Source organism: Anser anser (genome assembly GCF_964211835.1).
Source record: "Anser anser genome assembly, contig: HAP1_SCAFFOLD_292, whole genome shotgun sequence".
NCBI lineage: Eukaryota > Metazoa > Chordata > Aves > Anseriformes > Anatidae > Anser > Anser anser.
In genome coordinates, this window is record NW_028153671.1 from 52829 (window position 1) to 75594 (window position 22766).

The 22766-nt window shown below is 49.5% G+C and overlaps 2 protein-coding genes across 2 annotated transcripts; one reads left to right on the forward strand and one right to left on the reverse strand.

Annotated features, from left to right (window-relative positions):
- Positions 1-1568: 1568 nt before the first annotated feature.
- LOC310891661 (olfactory receptor 14C36-like) lies at positions 1569-2670 on the reverse strand (the record flags this gene model as incomplete). The annotated part of the gene is made up of 1 exon (XM_083853898.1): positions 1569-2670. The coding sequence occupies exon 1, from the start codon at positions 2523-2525 to the stop codon at positions 1569-1571; it is 957 nt and encodes a 318-aa protein (XP_083710024.1). The 5' UTR covers positions 2526-2670.
- Positions 2671-13544: 10874 nt separating this feature from the next.
- On the forward strand, positions 13545-19532 carry LOC310891662 (olfactory receptor 14C36-like; the record flags this gene model as incomplete). The annotated part of the gene is made up of 2 exons (XM_083853899.1): positions 13545-14440; positions 19269-19532. Exons 1-2 carry the CDS (start codon positions 13547-13549, stop codon positions 19530-19532), a joined length of 1158 nt encoding a protein of 385 aa, XP_083710025.1. The 5' UTR covers positions 13545-13546.
- Between the last annotated feature and the right edge of the window lie 3234 nt (positions 19533-22766).

The following is a 22766-nucleotide window of genomic DNA, read 5'->3' on the forward strand; positions in this document are numbered from 1 at the left end:
ACCATTCAGATGCCCCAGTGCCATGAAACTGGCTTTTTTTCTGCTCAGGTCTGCTGCTCCCTCACACACAGCCAGGCCTGTGGCTCGTTTCCCTGTGGAGAAGGAGGAGGCAAAGCTCTGCTGGTGCCTGAGTAAGAGAGAAATACTCCACCTGTATAGGGCAGGGCTGGAGGGGAGGTGGCACAGGAGAGGCTCTGGCCTCTTTCTCCTATTCCCCACCCAGGGAACTCTGAGACCGCAGGTCAGTGTCTGTACTGCCCACAGGTGCCTGCCATCTTGTATCCTCAAGATCCAACTTCTCACCTTCTGTACGTAACATTTCTACTTTTTTTTCTCACGGTCTGGGGCCAGCATTGGTTGACCTGGTACCTGGCAGTGAAAGGCTGTGTCTCACACTGTTATGGTTTAACCCGGCCGGCAGCTAAGCACCACACAGCCATTCAGTCACCCTCCCCCTCCCTCTCTGGGGTGGGGGAGAGAAACAGGAAAATGATGCCTGTGGGTTGAGATAGAAACAGTTATTAGGACAGAAAAAAAATATATGATAATAGTACTACTAATAATAATGTGTATGGAACAAGTGACGCACAATGCAATTGCTAACCACCCACTGACCGATGCCCAGCCTATCCCCGAGCAGCCGCCCCCCCACCCCGGATAGCCACCCCTATATATTGCTTCGCATGATGTCAGATGGTATGGAATACCCCTTTGGCCAGTTTGGGTCAGTTGTCCTGGGTCTGTCCCCTCCCAGCTCCTGCTGCACCCCCAGCCTGCCCACCGGCAGGACAGAGCAAGAAGCTGAAAAGTCCTTGGCTTAGTGTAAGCACTGCTCTGCAACAATTAAAACATCAGTGTGTTATCAACATTATTCTCATCTTAAATCCCAAACACACCACCCTACTAGTTACTAGGAGGAAAATTAACTCTATCCTAGCTGAAACCAGGACAATTGAGCAGCTCTTTGGGTATATTCCTGACACCAGATTTGCAAGAAGCAGAGATGTGGCAGAGATGCTACTGTAGAGAAAACAGGACTTTCACCAAGGTACACGAGACCTAAGGGCTTAGTCAAGTACAAGAGCTCAAGAGAACTATGTGGAAGCAAAAAGAGAGCAGCAGTGAAAAGGCCACATCCTGCTGCTGGCCATGGCCATGGCTCCAGGGAAGCAGCAGCCCCAACCCAAACGCAGCAGAGAGGCAGAGCCCAGTGGGCAGTGAGGAGCAGCCCTGAGGGCCACCGGCGCTGCTCCTCCATGTGGCAGCTGGTCTCTTGGCCCTGAGCCCCTCCTGAATGCTGGGGCTTCTCCCCCAGCTGCAGAGGAGATGGGAAGAGATAGCATCTGAGACCAATGACGTTCTCATGGATTCTTTATTATCTTTATCCACACAAGAAGCCTAGTTCTGTAGGTATATAAAATGATTGGGTGAAAGTAAATAAAAAATAATAACAGATAGGATGCCACAAATAGAATTCAATCAAAAACACAATTTTAAGAAATAATAGTAATAATAATAAAAGAATTGCAAGCTATTGTATTAAGAGATTTTTCAGATAACCTGTGTGTCTATTTAATATTACAGGCACACTGTTGATGCTGAAGAAGCATGTATCCAATGAGTTTCCACAAGGCGTCCTTGAGCTCCTGGTTCCTCATGCTGTAGATGAGGGGGTTCACTGCTGGAGGCAACACTGAGTACAGAAATGACACCACCAGGTCCATAGATGGGGAAGAAATGGAGGGGGGCTTCAGGTAGGCAACCAAGGCCGTGCTGAGAGTCAGAGAGACCACAGCTAGGTGAGGGAGGCACGTGGAAAAGGCTTTGTGCTGTCCCTGCTCAGAGGGCATCCTCAGCACAGCCCTGAAGATCTGCACATAAGAAAATGAAATGAAAATAAAACATGCAAATGCTAAACAGAGACTAACTACAAGAAGCGCAACCTCCCTGAGGTAGGCATGTGAGCAGGAGAGCTTAAGGATGTGGGGGATTTCACAGAAGAACTGGTCCACAGCATTGCCTTGGCAGAGGGGCAGGGAAAACGTATTGGCCGTGTGCAGGACAGCATTGAGAAAGCCACTGCCCCAGGCAGCTGCTGCCATCTTGGCACAAGCTCTGCTGCCCAGGACGCTCCTGTAGTGCAGGGGTTTGCAGATGGCAATGTAGCGGTCGTAGGCCATGACAGTGAGAAGGAAATACCCTGCTCCAACGAAGAAAACAAAAAATAAGACCTGAACAGCACATCCTTGATAGGAGATGGCCCTGGTATCCCAGAGAGAATTGGCCATGGCTTTGGGGAGAGTGGTGGAGATGCATCCCAGGTCGAGGAGGGCGAGGTTGAGGAGGAAGAAGTACATGGGGTTGTGGAGGCGGTGGTCGCAGGCTACGGCGGTGAGGATGAGGCCGTTGCCCAGGAGGGCAGCCAGGTAGATGCCTAGGAAGAGTCCAAAGTGCAGGAGCTGCAGCTCGCGCGTGTCTGCGAATGCCAGCAGGAGGAACTCAGTGATGGAGCTGCTGTTGGGCATCTGCTATTTCTCAGCATGGGGTCCTGCTGAAGGAAGAGAAAGACAGAGATAATGTACCACAGACTGAGCAGAGGGAAACTCATTCCATTTTCTCATTTAAAATCACCAAAATTATTGTCAACTGGCAGGCAGTTATTTGGAAGTTCTCTTTAATGACTTCAATTTGATTCTGCCTGAGACTTTCTCTGGAGCAGAGGACTCCTCTGTGGGCAATGGAAGAATCAGTCCTGCATCATAGTCAGAGGTAGTAACATGGTAGGAACATGGGGTAATCTCAAATTCATTTCAGTCCTGGTATCCAAGAGATTTCCAATTTTAGATCAGAGGTGTGGGGATTTATTTATTTATTTATTTAGTATTGCTTTTTCTAGCTGCCCCACCACACTGGAGCAGTGTTTCTAAGGCATAAATCCTGGGCATTCTGCTGCACTCCAAGTGAAAACCTTGTGGATCCTCAGAGGAAATGAGACTGTCCCTTTTAGTGCAGAGGGTCCTTCAGAGATGACGGCCAGTCTGTACATCAAGGCTGGTCTCAGCTGCCCTGTGCTAGCATCTCTTTGAGCTGCAGGACAATTGCACTCAGAGGTTCTCCTGAGAAGAACCTGGAAACTGCTGAGTGCAGAAGAATCCAGGCTCAAAGTGCACATCTCCAGACCCCCTCACCCTGTCCCTGTACTCCCCTTCCCCCAAGCACCCCGAGGGCTCACTCCCTGTGCATGTGAAACCCCCATCCCCAGCCAGCCTGGAAACAAGAACAGCAGCAGCACGGCCAGCTGGAGAAGCCAGCAGGAATGCCAGCATGCTGCTGCCAGGGGAGGCAAGGCCAGGGAGGGACAGACGGACATTCAGCAGACCCTCCTCTGCTGCAGCTCTGCCTGCAGAGGAGGCAGCTCCTGCTGGGGACACCGGGGGCTTGAGGGCAGAGGCTGTGCTGGTGGGAGAGGAGAGCAGGGGGTGTCCCAGGGAAGGTGCCTGCCCTGCAGGTGATGGCAGGGAGGTGCCTGAGCCCTTCCTCACACAACATTTCTGGCAGCAGCTCCCTCCCACTGCTTGCCCGTGTCCCTGCTGCCTGTCCACGTCCCTGCTGGGAGTGCGTTCTCTGTCCCAACATCTCCTCCCTGTCCACACTCACAAACCCCCAACCCCAAAAGCTGTGTGCTCAGCTCTGCCCTGCACAGGACTCCTGAGTCCATGGGCATCACAGGGGTTCCAGCTACTAAAAAGAAGATCTGGTAAGTATTGAGGAGACCACAGACTTCATATTGGTGCAGTCTCCAAGCTAAGGTGGCTGAAGGGACTTTGTCAAGTTCGTTGCTGACACACTGGTCTGTCAGTGCAGTCAGTACTCTAGGAGTCTCAGTCTCCTGTACAATCTTGAAAATCCATTGTCACGAAACCTGCCTCCCCTCCACTGCAGGAATCTGAAAAGCACAGAAATGGAAAAGCCTTCCCCTTCAGATAAAACAAAGCCTCGGCCTTCCTCTTGAAATGCCCCCTCATAAATGCCATTCTCTAAAGCATCTTCTACTCCACATTAACTGTAGAATAAGAACAATCCTGACAGATGCTATCAGCTGTTGGATGTGCCAGCTGTAGAAGACCCCCTTTGCCAACCCTATCTGCATTGCCGTGCTGCCAGAGACTCACGGTGTCAAGAGTCTGCAAATCTGTCCTGCCACATGCTGCCCTCTGTTCTTGCGCTCCTCATTGCCTCCAAGCCCTCTCTCCTTCACTCCTCTCCCTGTGCCACCTGCAGTCAGAGCCCCCAGCCCTGCTGCGCTGTGCAGAGGAGCTGCTCCTGGGCAGAGCTGTCTCTCTGCAGCGCTGCCTGATTGCCAGGAGCTCCCCTTGATCCCAGGAGCCCAGGAGCTCTCATGTACAGTAATTTCTTCTCCTCCAAGCTACAGTTCTGTGGCCCCAGTCTCGTGGATCCCTTCTGTGGTTTTGCCCCGTTGCTGGAGCTCTCCTGCAGTGACACAGTGATACTCACAGTCTTTGCTTTCATAATCTGTATTTTGCATCAATTATTCCTCTTCCTTCCCATGCAGTTTTCATGTGTGTGCGTTCTGTGTTGGCAGGCCCAAGGCCTTATCCACCTGCTCTTCTGTCCTCATGAGTGTCACTGTTTCCTATGACGCCATCATCACTCTCCATGTGAAGCACAGAATGGCCCTCCTCAGAGATTTAAACCAAGCCCTTTCCCAAACCTTCATTATCCTCCTGGTTATTCCTCAGGTTGCTTAGCAGTGGTGTGGGAAGCGTGAGAGAGGTGCCTGTGGAGCTGCAGATGTTGTCATAAGACCTGTCTTAAAGACCTTGGAGAGTACAGATTGATCAAAGACTGTGGAATTGTGGCCATGGGGGTCAACAAGACCCATGGTTGGTGATAATATTGGACTCTTAACGATGAGGCCAGGAGGAATGTAAAGAGTTTAGAAGGAACAAAGAATGGTGATTCAGGAGACACCTTGCTGTCTAAGACTGCTTGTTCTCCAGCCATTAAGAAATGGAAGTTGCTGGGTGTTTGATGTTGCCGGGCAAAGTTATTAACCCATGAATACATAGTGGAAAACAACTGCTATAGAGTGAATGGTATAAGAAGGGAGCCTGTCCTCAATAAGGGACTTGAAGTTATGCCCTCAATAAAGAAGTAGAAGTTAAGGATCCTTAAACAACCCTGGCCTCCATATGGCTAATAAGCCACAATAGATGTTCCTTGGGACTTGGAAAAGGCAGATGTCAAACCCGTCTTCTCTTAGAAGGCCGAGCAGAAGGATGATTAAACCTAACCAAGAATTAAAATGCCAGCCTTAACCCTAGCCATCAACCAAGAACTAAAAAATACTCTAACCCAAAAAGCTTACTCTTTCCCTATACCTTGAGAAGGATCCCTGAGCAGAACACCAATCCCTGCCTCAAAGCCCTTGCCATTCCCTTAACCCTAGAAGGTGACCTCTAATCCCTAAATGTTAACCTGAACAGATAACCCCCAAAGCCCTCCAGCATGCACACAGCAAATCTCGTCTTCAACCCGACTCCTAACCCTAACTTCAGCTGTTTGTCCCTTTGGAGCAGGCCAGGGATTGTGAGGTCCTGGAGCAGTCACATGGCATTGGAAGAGGCACGTGAGGTGACAGGTATGTGATCAGATCAAAGGCCACAGGGAGGAGCTGGCTGGGAATGCTGTGATGAGGTCAGGTGTGCCTCAGGATCTGCTGGGCAAGCAGGAGGCACATGGCTGTGAAGGAGGCTGGGAGGCCACTTTGTCTCTGGAGCTGATGGAGCAGCAGGAGGAATGTGGCACAGAGAGGGACCGTAAAGGGCGGAAGCATGCACATGAAATTGAAGATGATGGCGAGGCAGCTTCTGTTCTGGTCAGGTGATAGACCACAGGAAGGCTGATGGGAAGGGAGTCACTCTTGAGGCATAGTTTGTGAGACCATAGAATCACAGAAAGGCTCATGTTGGAAGGGACCTTAAAGGTCATCTAGTTCCAACCGCCCGGCCATAGACAGGGATGCCCCCCATGAGATCAGGTTGCCCAGGGCCTCATCTAACCTGCTCTTGATCAACTCCAGGGATGGGGCACATATAAGGTCTCTTGGCAACGTGTTCCAGTGCCTCACCTCCCTCTAAGTGAAGAATTTTCTCCTAACCTCTAATCTAAATCTCACCTCTTTTTCCTTAAAACCATTCTCCCTTGTCCTGTCATTATCTGATTTAGCAAAGAGTCACTCTACATCTTTTTTAGAAGCCCCCTTTAAGTACTGAAAGACCACAAAAAGGTCACCCCAGAGCCTTCTCTTCTGTAGATTGAACAGCCCCATTTCTCTCAACCTTTCTTCATAGGAGACATGCTCCAGCCCCTTGATCATCTTCGTGGCCCTCCTCTGGACCTGTTCTAACAGATCCACATCCTTCTTATGTTGGGGACCCCAGACCTGGACGCAGGACTCCAAGCAGGTGCCAATGGTGGCATGCCTGAGGCAGCGTCACGCTAACCGAGACTCCCTGATTCCCATCCATGAGCTGGTTCATCGACTGGAGAGCCAAAGTGTAGATGTAGAACTTAGTAACATGGTTTAGTGATGGACTTGTCAGTACTAAGTTAAAGTTGCATGATTTGGGTTACACGTCCTTGAGTCACAGTGTAAGGCACAATGCAATTCTTTTAGCCTTCTGCATCTATAGCACAGGAAGTATGACTTTGCCCTACTCTATTGACTGAATCATAGAATCATAGACTCATAGAATATCCCGAGTTGGAAGGGACCCATAAGGATCATCTAGTCCAACTCTTGGCACCGCACAGGTCTGCCCAAAGTTTAGACCATGTGACTAAGTGCACAGTCCAATCGCTTTTTAAATTCAGACAGGCTTGGTGCAGTGACTATGTCCCTGGGGAGCCTGTTCCAGTGTACGACCACCCTCTCGGTGAAGAACCTCTTCCTGATGTCCAGCCTAAACTTCCCCTGCCTCAGCTTAACACCATTCCCGCAGGTCCTATCACTGGTGTTTACAGGGAACAGGTCACCTGCCTCTCCACTCCCCTTCGCGAGGAAGTTGTAGACCGCGATGAGGTCCCCCCTCAGCTTCCTCTTCTCCAGGCTGAACAGGCCCAGTGCCCTCAGCCACTCCTCATACGTCTTCAACGTATACAACTGAACAGGTCTTTTCACATTACTCAATTTTTTTTTCCGTGGCTGGAAGGGGACAATTTCCCAAAAGAGGCCAAGCTTATGGGTACAGCTACAGCCACTTGAAGATATATTTTCTTTAGTTTTCATCCTGAGTTTTCCACAGAAGACCCAAGAGAGACCATGGATGTCCAGGTGTCTACTAAGATTCAAGCTGAATTTCTCAGGTTCCAATGGTCATTTCAAATTTTTTTTTTAATTATATCATTTTTATTTTATTTTATTTTATTTTATTTTATTTTATTTTATTTTATTTTATTTTATTTTATTTTATTTTATTTTATTTTATTTTATTTTATTTTATTTTATTTTATTTTATTTTATTTTATTATTTTATTTTTTATTTTATTTTTTCCCAAATAACCCCTGACTTATCTTAGAAAGGGTTTCATGTTGTGCAGCTGTGCTGCAGTTACAGGGACAAAGACCACTGCTGGCAGTGGAGGTGTCAGACCCCCGCAGGCTGCTTTTCTTCCCAAGGGAGGTCTCCAAAGAAGTCACCCTGGATCAATATCAATAGGATAATGATACTCAAAACTGAACTGCAGCAAAATTCAGCCTTTAAAACAAGAAAATATTTTTATTAGGTGCTTTTTGAAATCTTCTTCCTTAACTACACCATACAAACTCTGCAATTAGCTGTACAAGGTGTGAAAGCTTGAAGAAAACTATGGAAGAGATGTTAGGAGTTCCTTCATTTTAATGATATCCATGGTGTATTTGGTGCAGAGTACATGAAGTGCAGGTGCTATTGATGATGAAAAAGCATGTATCCAAAGAGTTTCCCCAATGCATCCACATGGCTGTGAAGGAGGCTGGGAGGCCACTTTGTCTCTGGAGCTGATGGAGCAGCAGGAGGAATGTGGCACAGAGAGGGACCGTAAAGGGCGGAAGCATGCACATGAAATTGAAGATGATGGCGAGGCAACTTCTGTTCTGGTCAGGTGACAGACTACAGGAAGGCTGATGGGAGGGGAGTCATGCTTGAGGTAAATATTGTGAGACCATAGAATCATAGAATGGCTCATGTTGGAAAGGACCTTAAAGGTCATCTAGTTCCAACCGCCCGGCCATAGACAGGGATGCCCCCCATGAGATCAGGTTGCCCAGGGCCTCATCTAACCTGCTCTTGATCAGCTCCAGGGATGGGGAATCTTTAAGGTCTCTTGGCAACGTGTTCCAGTGCCTCACCTCCCTCTAAGTGAAGAATTTTCTCCTAACCTCTAAAATAAATCTCATCTTTTTTAGCTTAAAACCATTCTCCCTTGTCCTGGCATTATCTGATTTAGCAGAGAGTCATTCTCCACCTTTTTTAGAAGCCCCCTTTAAGTACTGAAAGGCCACGAAGAGGTTACCCAGGGGCTTTCTCTTCTCCAGGCTGAACAGCCTCAGCTCTCTCAGCCTTTCTTCATAGTGGACGGGCTCCAGCCCCTTGATCATCTTCTTGGCCCTCCTCTGGACCCATTTTAACAGATCCACATCCTTCTTGTGCTGGGGGCTCCAGACCTGGATGCAGGACTCCAAGTGGGGCCTCACAAAGGCAGAGCAGAGGAGGATAGTCACCTGCCTCCACCTGCTGGCCACTCCTCTTTTGATGCAGCCCAGGATGCAGTTGGCCTTCTGGCCTACAAGCTCGCAGTGCTGGCTCATGTCGAGCTTTTTGTCCAGCAGAACCCCCAAGTCCTTCTCTGCAGGGCTGCTCTCAATGAGTTCTTCTCCCAGCCAATCCTCCTGTCTGGGATTTCCCCAGCACAGGAGCAGCACCTTGCACTTGGACTTGTTGAACCTCCTTAGGTTCACAGGGGCCCAAATTTCAAGCTTGTCCAGGACCCTTTGGATGGCATCCCTTCCTCTGTTGTATCAACTACACCACTCAGCTTGGTGTCATCTGCAGTCTTCCTGAGGGTGCATTCGATCCCACTGTCCATGTCATTGATAAAGATATTAAACAGCACTGGTCCCAGGACAGACCCCTGAGGTACACCACTAATCACCGGTCTCCACTTGGACATAGAGCCATTGACCACTGCTCTCTGGGTGTGACCTTCAAGCCAACTCCTTATCCTCGCAATGGTCCACCCATCAAAAGCATATCTCCAATCTGGAGACCAGGATGTCATGTGGGACCATGTCAAAGTCTTACAGAATTTCAAGTGGATGACATCGTTCAGTCTTCCCTTGTTGTCTGATGTGGTCACTCCATTGTAGAAAGCCATCAGTTTGGGCCGGCACAATTTACCCTTTGGTGAAGCCATGCTGGCTGTCTCTAATCACCTCTTTGTCTTGCATGTGCCTTGACTTTGATTCCAGGAGGATCTTTTCCATGATCTTGACAGGCACACAGGTGAGGCTCACCATTCTGTAGTTCCCTGGGTCCTCCTTTCTACCCTTTGTAAAAATGCGAATGATATTTTCCTTTTTCCATTCACTAGGGACTTCACCCAACTGCCACCACTTTTCAAATATGATGGAGAAAAGCTTGGCAACTACATCAGCCAGTTCCCTCAGGACCCTGGGATGCATGTCTTTATGCCCCATAGACTTGTACACGTTTAGTTTCATCAGGAGGTCTCAAACCTGCTTTTTACTTACAGCTGGTGGGACTTTGCCCCCCAGCCTCCATCTATGGATTCAGGGAAATGAAAGACTTGGGAAACCTGACTGGCAGTGAAGACTGAGGAAAAGACGTTGTTGAGTCCCTCAGCCTTCTTCATGTCTGTCAGTACCAGTTCACCCTTCTCATCCATCAGAGGGGGTACACTCTCCTTGGCCTTTCTTTTCTGAGCAATGTATCTATAGAATCCCTTCCCATTATTTTTTGCACCCCTTGCCAAGCTACGTTCCATCCGTGCCGTGGCATTCCTTCTCCCATCCCTGCACATGCATGGCTGGGGGAAATTAATGATTTCAGAGAGGTAAGAGGGTTCATGTAATGTTGAAGCTGCAGTAATATTGATTTAAAAGAGTCATTTATGGCCCTTACCTTATTTTAACCAGTAATTTAAATCCCTAAAACATAAATGCTACTCCAACACTCTGACAAGAATCCACTACTCTAATGCTTGAATTCAAAGTATGCTTTGAAGCAAAACTCAGGCCTTAGCCACTTTTCCTTATCTTTACTCTCTTGCTCACCCTAATCCCTTCTCTTAAGACTAGCATTAAAATGCTCTATGTAATCCTAGACTTCTTGGCAGACCTGATACCCACAGAAAAACACCAAACCTTCCCATTAATCCTTTGTTTACTGTCTAACCCAGAAAGTTGAGCTCTAGTCCCGTGGGTATCTGAAAGTGGTCAGCTCCGCCAAGGAATGTGACTGTGGCAGTGACTGTGAGGTCACTTCTGTCTCTGCCGTTGATAGGGCAGCAGCAGGAAAGTGTCACAGAAAGGAACTGTGAGCTCACTTCTGCCTGAAGTAGCTGAGAGGTCACCTTTGACTTAGACCTGGGATCTGTACTTTTCGGCTGACATCTGCCAGTGGCCCTGGTAGGCCAGCAGAAGACACCTGGTTGGCATGCTGACTGTGGGATCCCCTCTGCCGACATACCCAGGAGGACCCAGACAGAAAGAAGGCCTGGATATGGGTTGTCATGTCCTTTCTGCTTGAGTACATGACTGGACAGCAGGAGGCACAAGGTTTGGGTGTGTCTAGCTAAGAAGCTGCAAGGCCGGCAGCAGGCCCATGACTTGGAAGATGGAGGTGAGGTGACTTGTGTCTGGTTGGCTGACAGGCCTCAAGAAGGCTGATGGGTTGGGATGCCTACTTTAGGAGTGGTTTCCACCTTGATGGAGCTTTCTTTGGTAGTGGGAAAGAGCAGGAGAGAAAAACTGCCACAAAGTGTACCTTGGAAGGGTGGCACTGGCCATAAGGAGGAAGAAATGTCCAGGGGAACAAAAGGTCTTGCTGCTAGAGACTGAGACAAAGAAGGTATTAAGTGCCTCTGCCTTTACATCATCTCTTGTCACCAGGTTTCCCCCCAAATGCAATAAAGGATGATAAAGCCTTCAATCTCCTACCCGTCTGGGAATATGAGCTGCAATTCCATTCAACTGGTTACTCCTGTATTATCCAAACTGTCCTGCAACTCCTGATGCTGCTATCTTGTCAGAGATAGCACAATCACACAAAGGTAGAACTGTCTGCCTGCAGACATTAACAGCTGACAGAATGGAACATCAGTGTGGGGGAACCTTGAAATACTCCAGGATTTTGCCTACAGAAACCTCTTGACATTTACAAGGAGAACAGCCTAGTCCTACACTAGTGGAAGAGTAACCCCACACATCAGGGCATACTGGGACCCTGCTGAGTAAGCGGTCCCAAGGAGGAAGAGGGCCTGGACACCTCGAGGGATGCCATATGAGCAGTGGTGCCTGCTCACCAGGAACCAGGCCAGCTTCCTACTGAGCTGTATTACAAGGAGCATGGCCACCAAGAAGATCTGAGTTATGATACTCAGCTCAGATCCAGTGTGCAAACTCACCCACAAGGCTCTGCAGCCAGCAGGGAAAGATGTGGAAGTCTGTGCTTCCCTAATACAGCTTGGCGTGGAGAGGAGCAATGGCTGTGGCAAGGCTGAGAGTCCCAACAGGACCCAGGTCATTGTGTCCACAGCTATGGCTGTTGTCTCTGCCACTGAGGCCTATGAAGAGACAGTTTATCATTAAAGCACCAGGGCCTCATTGCCTCCTCAGCCCCACCCATGAATCAGGCAGGGGTCATACCATTCTCCTGCACTTGGCAATGCACATCCCCATCTCCTACTGCACCAGGAAGAGCCCTGAGCAAGGTGTGAAGGGAAAGGATCTCCCTTCCTAGGGACCAAGGGTCAAGGCCTGGCCCTTGTGCTTGGTGAAACACATGCAGTTTTCCTACACATCAGTGTCACCTTCACATTGCCTTTGTCTACTTGTCCTCACTGCTTCTAGTGTTTTGCTCTAATGAGCTCCAAGGGAGGCTGTGTCAGTGCTGGCCCTGGGGGGGACACTGCAGGAAACTTGCATCACACTTGGACTTCTTGAGAGATTTCTTCAATTGTCTCTCAGTGCCTGAGATTTTTTGGGCTCATCACCAAAGCCACCAGAGGGGTGATTACAATGCCTTGGGCTGGGCCTCTGGTGCTGAGCTGGGCCGGGCTCCTGGGCCCAAGGGGAGCTCCTGGCAAGAGGGCCCTGGTGCAGAGAGACAGCTCTGCCCAGGAGCAGCTCCTCTGCAAAGCACAGTAGGGCTGGGGGCTCTGACTGTAGCAGACACATGGAGAGAAGAGAAGGAGAGAGGGATTGGAGGCATTTGGGAGCGGGAGGGTGCTAGGAGCTGACTAGAGGAGAAATCTGCACAGCCCTTGACAAGGTAAGTCTCTGGCTGCAGGGCCATGCAGCTGCAGGTCCTGGAAGGGTCTCCTCCTGGGTCTTGTTTCTGACAAGGCAGTGGGCAATGGAGTAGGCTTTGAGAGTCCTGCTGGATTGCACTGTGAGGTGAGGAAGTCTGACAGAAGCCCCTTGGAGTGTCGTAACCTAGCCGCCCCTGGTCAGCTAAGGCAGGGGTGACTAAGCCTCCTCCAGACACTGCAGGGAGTGCAGATGGGCTGCTGGGACACCCCAGCTTGCAAATATCTATCTCTGTCTGTGGGGAATCCTTCTGGGCTGCAGGCTACTCTCCAGCAGGACTCATTCCTCCCATGGCATCCTAGTGTTATGCAGGTGCCCCAAGGAGAAGACACCTCCATTCTAATTTCATGTCCGTGCTGCTGGATGGCTGTCTCTGGGCAGCTGGAATGAGGCCTCTGCACCCCTGGCTGGGAGGGAAGAACTGAGATCCTGCTCAGGTACACCAGAGATGAGGTGAGGGTTCTGTCCAGCCTCAAGTGGACTGGGGCTTTTCTGATCTCAGCTGTCTCTACATTCTTCCTGTGGATACACACAAGTGTGGTCGTTGTCCTAAGAGTTATAGCGGTAGCTACTAGAAAATAAAGCAAAGAGTATCTACCTTGTTCTACAGTGTGGTCGTATGAGTTCTTTGCAACAGCACTGCAAAGCTCATTCATCTGGTAAGTGGATTGCACTTGCATTTCCCCAGTGTTACTGCTTTCATTCTGCTGCACAGCGGGAAGGACTACTCTGGAGCCCTCAGCACCCGTGCTCCCAGTGCCACTTTCAGCCAGCACCAGCCACAGCTCAAGCAAGAGAGCTGCAGAAAGGTTCTCCTGAAAAGACAGAGGCTCAAGCTGCAAGTACTCTAAGAATTGTAATAGGTTTTCCTCAGAGAAGCCTGTTCTTTGTTCTGCCTTCTCCTCAACAGAAAACTGTGTCCAAAGACAGAAAATGCCCAACAGCAGCTCTGTGAGTGAGTTCCTCCTGCTGGCATTCACAGACACGCGCGAGCTGCAGCTCCTGCACTTCGGGCTCTTCCTGGGCATCTACCTGGCTGCCCTCCTGGGCAACGGCCTCATCCTCACCGCCGTAGCCTGCGACCACCGCCTCCACACCCCCATGTACTTCTTCCTCCTCAACCTCGCTCTCCTTGACATGGGATCCATCTCCACCACTCTCCCCAAAGCCATGGCCAATGCCCTCTGGGACACAAGGGCCATCTCCTATCAAGGATGTGCTGCACAAATCCTCTTTTTAGTCTTCTTCTTTGGCGCAGAGTATTCTCTTATCACCATTATGGCCTATGACCGCTATGTTGCCATCTGCAAGCCCCTGCACTACGGGAGCCTCCTGGGCAGCAGAGCTTGTGCCAAGATGGCAGCAGCTGCCTGGGGCAGTGGCTTTCTCACTGCTGTCCTGCACACAGCCAATACATTTTCCCTGCCCCTCTGCCAAGGCAGTGCTGTGGACCAGTTCTTCTGTGAACTTCCTCAGATCCTCAAGCTCTCCTGCTCAGATGCCTATCTCAGGGAAGTTGGAGTAGTTGTATTTAGTGTTTTTGTGTTATTTTGTTGTTCTATTTTCATTGTTATTTCCTATATTCAGATCCTCAGGGTGGTTCTGAGGATGCCTTCTGAGCACCGTTTGCACAAAGCCTTTTCTACGTGCCTCCCTCACGTGGCAGTGGTCTCCCTGTTTATCAGCACTGTCATGTTTGCCTACCTGAAGCCTCTCTACATTTCTACTCCATCCGTGGACCTGGTGGTGTCATTTCTGTACTCTGTAGTGCCTCCAGCAGTGAATCCGCTCATCTATAGTATGAGGAACCAGGAACTAAGGGATGCGGTGAGGACACTGCTGGAACGCACAATTCTTCAACATAGTCACCTATAATAATATTCCTGTTATCAGAAATCCTAGTTTTTCTCAGAAATTTTTAAGGTAATTTCTGGTTAATATTTGTCTTTATTATTAATTTCGCTATCTTTTTTTTTTTTTCTGATATATATTATATTAAGCTTATCCTGCTACTTGTTAATGGTTTACCTTCAGAACTCAGCTTGCTGTGTACATAAAGACAATAAGGACATCATCATAAATGCATTGGTCTCAGCTGCTGTTTATTCCCATCTGTTCTAGAGCTGGGGAAGCAGCCCCAGCACACATGGGGGGCTCAGGGCCAAGAGCCCAGCTGCCACGTGGAATTACAGAATGTGGGGATTGGAAGGCACCTTGAAAGATCATCTAATTCAATCCCTCTGCCGGAGCAGGAACACATAAATCACATCATGCAGGTATACGTCCAGGTGGGTTTTGAATGTCTCCAGAGAAGGAGACGCCACTGTCCCCCTGGGCAGCCTGTTCCAGTGTTCTGTCACCCTCACTGTGAAAAAGTTCTGTCTCATATTTAAGCAGAACCTCCTATGTTCCAGCTTGCACCCACTGCCCCTTGTCCTATCATTAGATGTCAACGAGAAGATCCTGGCTCTGTCCTCCTGACACTCACCCTTTACATATTTATAAACATTAATAAGGTCACCTCTCAGTCTCGTCTTCTCCAAGCTAAAGAGACCCAGATCCCTCAGCCTTTCCTTGTAAGGGAAATGCTCCACTCCCTTAATCATCCTTGTGGCTCTGCACTGGACTCTCTCAAGCAGTTCCCTGTCCTTCTTAAACTGAGGGGCCCAGAAATGGGCACAATATTCCATATGCGGTCTCACCAGGGCAGAGTAGAGGGGGAGGAGAACCTCTCTTGACCTACTAACCACACCCCTTCTAATACACTCCGGGATGCCATTGGCCTTCTTGGCCACAAGGGCACAGTGCTAGCTCATGGTCATGCTGCTGTCCACCAGGACCCCCAGGTGCCTTTCCCCTTCACTGCTCTCAAGCAGGGCAGTCCCCAACTTACACTGGTGCCTCAGGTTGTTCTTGCCCAGATGCAGGACTCTATATTTGCCCTCGTTATATTTCATTAAATTTCTCCCCACTCAACCCTCCAGCCTGTCTAGCAATCTTCAGGCCTCAGGGCTGCCCCTCACTGCTGGCTGGGCTCTGCCTCTCTGCTGCTTTCGGGTCGGGGCTTCTGCTTCCCTGGAGCCATGGCTTCTCCTGGGGTCTCTGGGATGCGGTGGGCAATGTGATGCCACGAGAAGAATAGTGGCATGACACCTCCCAGCCTCTGCACTTCATTGCAAGGAAGCAATGAGGCCCCATTACAATGAGTATAACGCATCTCCTCATAAGCTCTAGCCAAAGGGGACAAAAATGGCGGGTCTGTTGGGGCCATCCATACTTGCCAGTACCCTCTGCCTTCTCCTCTGCAGGCTTTACTATGCTGTTTCAAACTTCGTACTATTTCCTTGAAAACTGCAGATACCTATCTCTGTTCACCACCTTGCTCTCATCCCAGTCTTTCCATCTTTTCACCAATGTCTCGTCAGCCCTCACCAGCTGTTCTTTGAAACACAAAATTAGAGTCTGATCATAGATACTCTTTGGGTGACCTCTGGCAACACAGCACTACCCTTTGAGGGACATTTCTTCCTCCTCATGGCTAGTGCCAACCTTCCAAGATGTACTTTGTGGCAGTATTTTCTCTCCTGCTCTTTCCTACTACCAAAGAAAGCTTCATCAGGGTGGAATCCACTCTAAATTAGTCACCCAACCCATCAGCCTTCTTGAGGCCTCTCAGCCAACCAGACACAAATCACCTCACCACGATCTTCCAGGCCATGGGCCTGCTGCTGGCCTTGCAGCTTCTTGGCTAGACACAACCAAGCCTTGTCCCTCCTGCTGTCCAGTCATGTACTCAAGCAGAAGGGACAGGACAACCCATATTCAGGCCTTCTTTCTGTCTGGGTCCTCCTGGGTATGTCGGCAGAGGGGATCCCACAGTCGGCATGCCAACCAGGTGCCATGCCAACTAGGGCCACTGGCAGATGTCAGCCGAAAAGTACAGATCCCAGGTCTAAGTCAAGGGTGACCTGTCAGCTACTTCAGGCAGAAGTGACCTCACAGTCCCTTTCTGTGGCACATTTCTGCAGCTGCCCTATCAACGGCAGAGACAGAAGTGACCTCACAGTCACATTCCTTTTGCTGTGGCAGGAGATCTTGAGGCAGAGCTGAGCTCATCAGAGCATTCCCACCCATCTCCTCCTTGTTGCCTACAAGCTGATCAGATCCATGGCCCCTCACTTTCAGTTTTGAATGCCATGTGTCTGCACAGCCACCTCACGATTCCTGCCCTACCCCAGGGGGCCAAGCACTTTAAGTTAAGGGTTAGAAAAAGGGTTAAAGGTGAGAAGGTTAATGGACAGGAACAGGGGCTTTGCGTGTCAGCTGTTCATGTATGGCATTATGGACTAGGGCTCACCTTTCTGGGTTAGAGATTAAGCAAATGTGTAGTGGGAGGGTTTGGTGTTCTGCTTGGGGCGTCAGGTCTGTGGGTAGTGTATGGGCAAGTTCTCTGGTTTAGGGTTTTGTTTAGGTCTGCAAGTCTAAGGTTAAATAGAGCATTTTAATGCTAGCGTTACAGGCAGGGATGAGGGTGAGCAAGAGAGTAAGGGTAATGTAATGGGGCTACGGACTACTTTTGGCTTCAAGGGATATTGTGGTCAAACGTTAGAGCAGTGGGTTGCTGTCAGGGGGTGGAGTAGCATTTAGGATTAGGGATTAATGTTACAGGTTAAAATAGGGTAAGGGCTTCACATGACTGCTTTAAGACAGCTTTACTGCAGGATCAACATTACCTGAGCATTCTTATGTCTTCAAAATCAGTAGCTTCTGCTGTCCAAGCTCATTTTCCCTCCCCCAAATCTCACATCATTCCTGTCCAGGCTTCTCCTGACTTCCACGTACCAGTCATCTTCTTAGGGGCAGCTTCCTGATGTTGTTCATGATCTCAGAGTATCTGTCTCACCTCTGTTGGCTACTCTGTTCCTGAGAAAGAAGCAGCTCCTAAGCCAGCATGGAGAAGGACACAAAGATCTGTAGGAGCACCCTGCACAATGTGCCCAAGAGCTCTGCACCACCGCAGAAGTGCACATCCTGCCTACAAGGCAGTTCCAGACTACAACAGTACAAGTGTTGGTTCCAGAATGGCTCCTATGGATCCAGAGTAAATTTTCCCAGCCCCTCATGCATGCTTCAGTTTCCCCTGTGCATCTTGGAGGCAGTGGCACCCTCTGCGTAGAAAACTGAAAGCCGCCCTGAAGGATGGATGAAGGACGTGGTGGGACAGCTTGCATGACTGGAATGCTGTCATGGAGGGCTATCTCCCCTGTAGGAAAGACAGGCTGGGGAAGCGAGAGGGAGGAGGTACCCTTTATATGAGGGAGCAATTAGAATGTACCCAGCTCCACTTGGGGGAAGGTGAAGAACATGTGGAGAGCTAGTGGGTGAGAATTAAGGGGTGGGCTGGTATGGGGGACACTATTGTGGGGGTGTACTACAGGTCACCAGATCAGGAGGAGGGGGTCGATGAGGCCTTCTACAAGCAGTTAGAAGTAGCCTTGCAATCCTGGGCACTGGTTCTCATGGGGGACTTCAATTATCCAGGCATTTGTTGCAACAGATAAGGTAAGCAACTCAGCCAGGCATGCGCAATCTAAACGGTTCCTACAATGTGTTGAAGATAGTTTTCTGACGCAGGTGGTGGAGGAGCCAACGAGGCAGGGGATGCTTCTAGACCTTGTTCTTACCAACAGGGATGGGCTTGTTAGGGATATGAAGGCTGAGGGCAGCTTGGGATGCAGTGACCATGAGATGGTGGAGTTCAAGATCTGGAATGGAAGAAGTAAGGCAAAAAGCAGGATTGCTACCCTGGACTTTCAGAGAGCCAACTTTGACCTCTTCTGAGACCTACCTGGGGGTATCTCATGGGCTACATCTCATGAGCTGGGCAACATTTAAACAGCACATCTTCCAAGCTCAGGATCAGTGCATCCCTAAGAGTACGAAATTGGGGAAAGGGTGCAGGAGACCTGAGTGGATGAGCAAGGAGCTCATCGACAAGATCAAAAGGAAGAGGAAGGTCTATGAAATGTGGATTTTTACACATTTCCACATCTTTTTTTGAGGGCCTGTCCTCTTGGGAGGAATATAGGAGTGTTGTCAGGGCCTGCAGGGACACGACGAGGAAGGCTAAAGCCCACCTGGAGATGAAGCTTGCGAAAGAGATAAAGGATAATAAGAAGGGTTTTTTAAAGTATGTAAACAGTAAAAGAAAGACTAGAGACAATGTGGGTCCCCTGCTGAATGAGGGGGGTGTCCTGGTAACAGGGGACGCTGAGAAGGCAGAGATACTGAATACCTTCTTTGGTTCGGTCTTTGCTTCAAAGATTCCCCCGCAGGACTCCTGGATACTGGAGGGAGGAGAAAGAGTCTGGGAAATGGATATCTCCTCCCTGGCTGATGAGGGAGTTGTTCGGGAGTGTCTGATTGGGATCAACGCACACAAATCCATGGGCCCCCTTGGGATGCATCCACATGCGCTGAGGGAGTGAGCAGAGGTGATCGCTGAACTGTTCTCCATCATCTTTGAAAGGTCCTGGAGAAAGAAGAGGTGCCTGAAGACTGGAGGATAGCCAATGTCACTCCGGTCTTCAGGAAGGGCAAGAAGGAGGATCCAGGAAACTACAAGCCAGTCAGTCTCACCTCTGTCCCTGGAAAGGTGTTGGAACAGGTTGTTCCGGATGCCATCTCCAAGCAATTGGAAGAGAAGAAGGTTATCAGGAGTATCCAGCATGGATTCACCAAGGGGAAGTTGTGCTCAACAAACCTCGTTGCCTTCTATGATGGCATCACCAGCTGGGTAGATGGAGAGAGAGCAGTGGATATCATCTACCTTGATTTTAGCAAGGTTTTTTATACTATCTCCCACATCTTGATAGCAAAGCTGAGACAATGTGGCATAGATGAGTGGACAGTAAGGTGAGCTGAGAACTGGCTGACTGGCCGAGCTCAGAGGGTGGTGATCAGCGGCGCAGAGTCTGGCTGGAGACCTGTGACTAGCAGTGTTCCCCAGAGGTCAGTGCTGGGTCTGGTCTTGTTCAACATCTTCATCGATGACCTTGATGAGGGAATAGTGTCCACCCTCAGCAAGTACACCAATGATACAAAGCTGGGAGGAGTGGCCGACACGCCAGAAGGCTGTGCTGCCGTTCAGCGAGACCTGGACAGGCTGGAAAGCTGGACAGGAAGAAACCGAATGAAGTTTAACAAGAGCAAGTGTAGAGTCCTGGACCTGGGAAGGAACAACCACATGTATCAGTACGGGCTGGGGGATGACCTGCTGGAGAGGAGCTCTGAGGATAAGGACCTGGGGGTCCTGGTGGACAACAGGTTGGCCATGAGCCAGCAGTTTGCCCTGGTAGCCAAGAAGTCCAATGGGATCCTGGCGTGCATTAAAAGGAGCATGGCCAGCAGGTCAAGGGAGGTGATACTCCCTCTCTACTCTGCCCTGGTCAGGCCTCACCTGGAGTACTGTGTCCAGTTCTGGGCTCCCCAGTATAAAAAAGACAGGGATCTCCTGGAAAGAATCCAGTGGAGGGCCACAAAGATGATACGAGGCCTGAAGCATCTTCCCTATGAGGAAAGGCTGAGAGACCTGGGTCTGTTCAACCTTGAGAAGAGAAGACTGAGAGGGGATCTTATCAATGTTTACAAATATATTAAGTGTGGGAGACGGAGGATATGGCCAACCTCTTTTCAGTGGTGTGTGGGGACAGGACAAGGGGCAATGGCCACAAAACAGAGCACAGGAAGTTCCGCACCAACATGCGAAAGAATTTCTTCACGGTGAGGGGGATGGAGCACTGGAACAGGCTGCCCAGGGATGTTGTGGATTCTCCTTCTCTGGAGATATTCAAGGCCCGTCTGGACACCTACCAGTGCAACCTGCTCTAGGGAACCTGCTTTGGCAGGGGGGTTGGACCCAATGATCTCTTGAGGTCCCTTACAACCCCTACAATTCTGTGATTCTGTGATATACCATGGTACTCAGCAATAAATATCGGGGACAGCTTTCCATGTCAAGATAGCAGTTTCTCAGAGACTGTCTGCACAAATGTCTGCTGGTGGGAATTGCTGAGATACTAAATATTCATCATGTTTGGCATTTGATTTTCTGTTCTTTATTCTTTTCCTTTCCCTTCCTTATGTGTCTTTCTCTCAATTTGTGAGTTTTAATTATTTTTGCTGTTCCCATCCCTCTCCCTCTAGAGGAGGAGGAAGCGGGCAGCTTGTACATGTGTAGTTGCTGGCTGGGGTGAGCAAGGAGGAGGCTTGCCATAGTGCAAGCAAACGGAGGTCCATGAAGCTGCAAGAGCCCTGGTCTTTTGCCTGGGAGATCCCCAGCATAAAGTGCCTGTGCCCCTCAGGGCCTGGCCCGCCCCCCAGGCCAGCACAAGAGGCCTGGCCCAGGCACAGAGCAGATCCAGATCCCTCTCCAGGATGCCATTTGCTATCAACCCCAGCACCAGTGGGACACATCCAGGCAGTTAAGTCAAAGGCCAGTTATTGTTTGCTGGGTAATGGGCAAGCAAGAAGGCACCTCCCAGTCCAGCCTGTGGTCCTACACTGATCACCGTGGGAGTCAGATCCATGGTGAAGCCCAGGAAAGCAAGAGGCCTTTTCAGTGAGCATCTCCTTTTGTGTATTCCTGACATGGGCTTTGGAAGAGGAATGCAGAGATTTGGCAGAGATAAGACTGTTAAGACCACAGGACTGTCACCAAGTCACGAGATCTCAGGGCTTACCCAAATGCAAGGGCACAAGAGAACAATATGGAAGGCAAAAGAGAGCAGCAGTGAAAAGGCCAAGTCCTGCTGCTGGCCGTGGCCATGGCTCCAGGGAAGCAGCAGCCCCGACCCGAAGGCAGCAGAGAGGCAGAGCCCAGCGGGCAGTGAGGGGCAGCCCTGAGGGCCTCTGGGGCTGCTCCTCCATGTGGCAGCTGGGCTCTTGGCCCTGAGCCCCTCCTGCATGCTGGGGCTGCTCCCCCAGCTCCAGAGGAGATGGGAAGAGAGAGCAGCTGAGACCAATGAAGTTCTGATTGCTTCTTTATTGTCGACATCTACACTGGAAGCCTAGTTCTATAGGTAGATTTAATCAAAATAAATAAATTAATTAACAGGAAGTATGCTTGTAAAAAATAATACTATTTAAATAAACATCAAAGTATATGAAAATATTAGTAATGAAAAATTGTAGGAAAAATTGTCACATCAGTTTCTCAAATACCTTGGTAATCTTATAATAGTAAAAATAATAGTATTATTATTACTGATTAAATTATTAATAACACATGATTAAAATGATATGATATCATATAAATGATTTGAATCACAAAAATGTTAGCAATATTGATGTCTAAGAAGCACATATAAAAACAATTTCTTCACTGCATCCGTGAGTTCCTGGTTCCTCATGCTGTAGATGAGAGGGTTCACTACTGGAGGAATTATGGAGTACAGAACTGCCACCACCAGGTCAAGGGATGGGGAAGAGATCAAGGGGGGCTTCAGGTAGGCAAACATGGCAGTGCTGACAAAAAGGGAGACCATGGTCAGGTGAGGGAAGCATGTGGAAAAAGCTTTGTGCCGGCCCTGCACTGAAGGCATCCTCAGAACCACCCTGAAAATCTGCACATAGGAATCAAAATGAAAACAAAAAAAACAATGGTTAAACAGGCACTAAACGCAACTACTCCAACTTCCCTGAGGTAGACATCTGAGCAGGAGAGCTTGAGGATCTGGGGGACTTCACAGAAGAACTGGTCCATGACATTGCCTTGGCAGAGGGGCAGGGAAAATGTATTGGCCGTGTGCAGGACAGCATCAAGAACCCCACTGCCCCAGGCAGCTGTTACCATCTTGGCACAAGCTCTGCTGCCCAGGAGGCTCCCGTAGTGCAGGGGTTTGCAGATGGCAACATAGCGGTCATAGGCCATGACTGTAAGAAGAGAAAACTCTGCTCCAGACAAGGAAACAAACAGAAAGACCTGAGCAGCACACCCTTCCTAAGTGATGGCCTTGGTATCCCAGAGAGAATTGGCCATGGCTTTGGGGAGAGTGGTGGAGATGCATCCCAGGTCAAGGAGGGCGAGGTTGAGGAGGAAGAAGTACATGGGGGTGTGGAGGCGGTGGTCGCAGGCTACAGCACTGAGGATGAG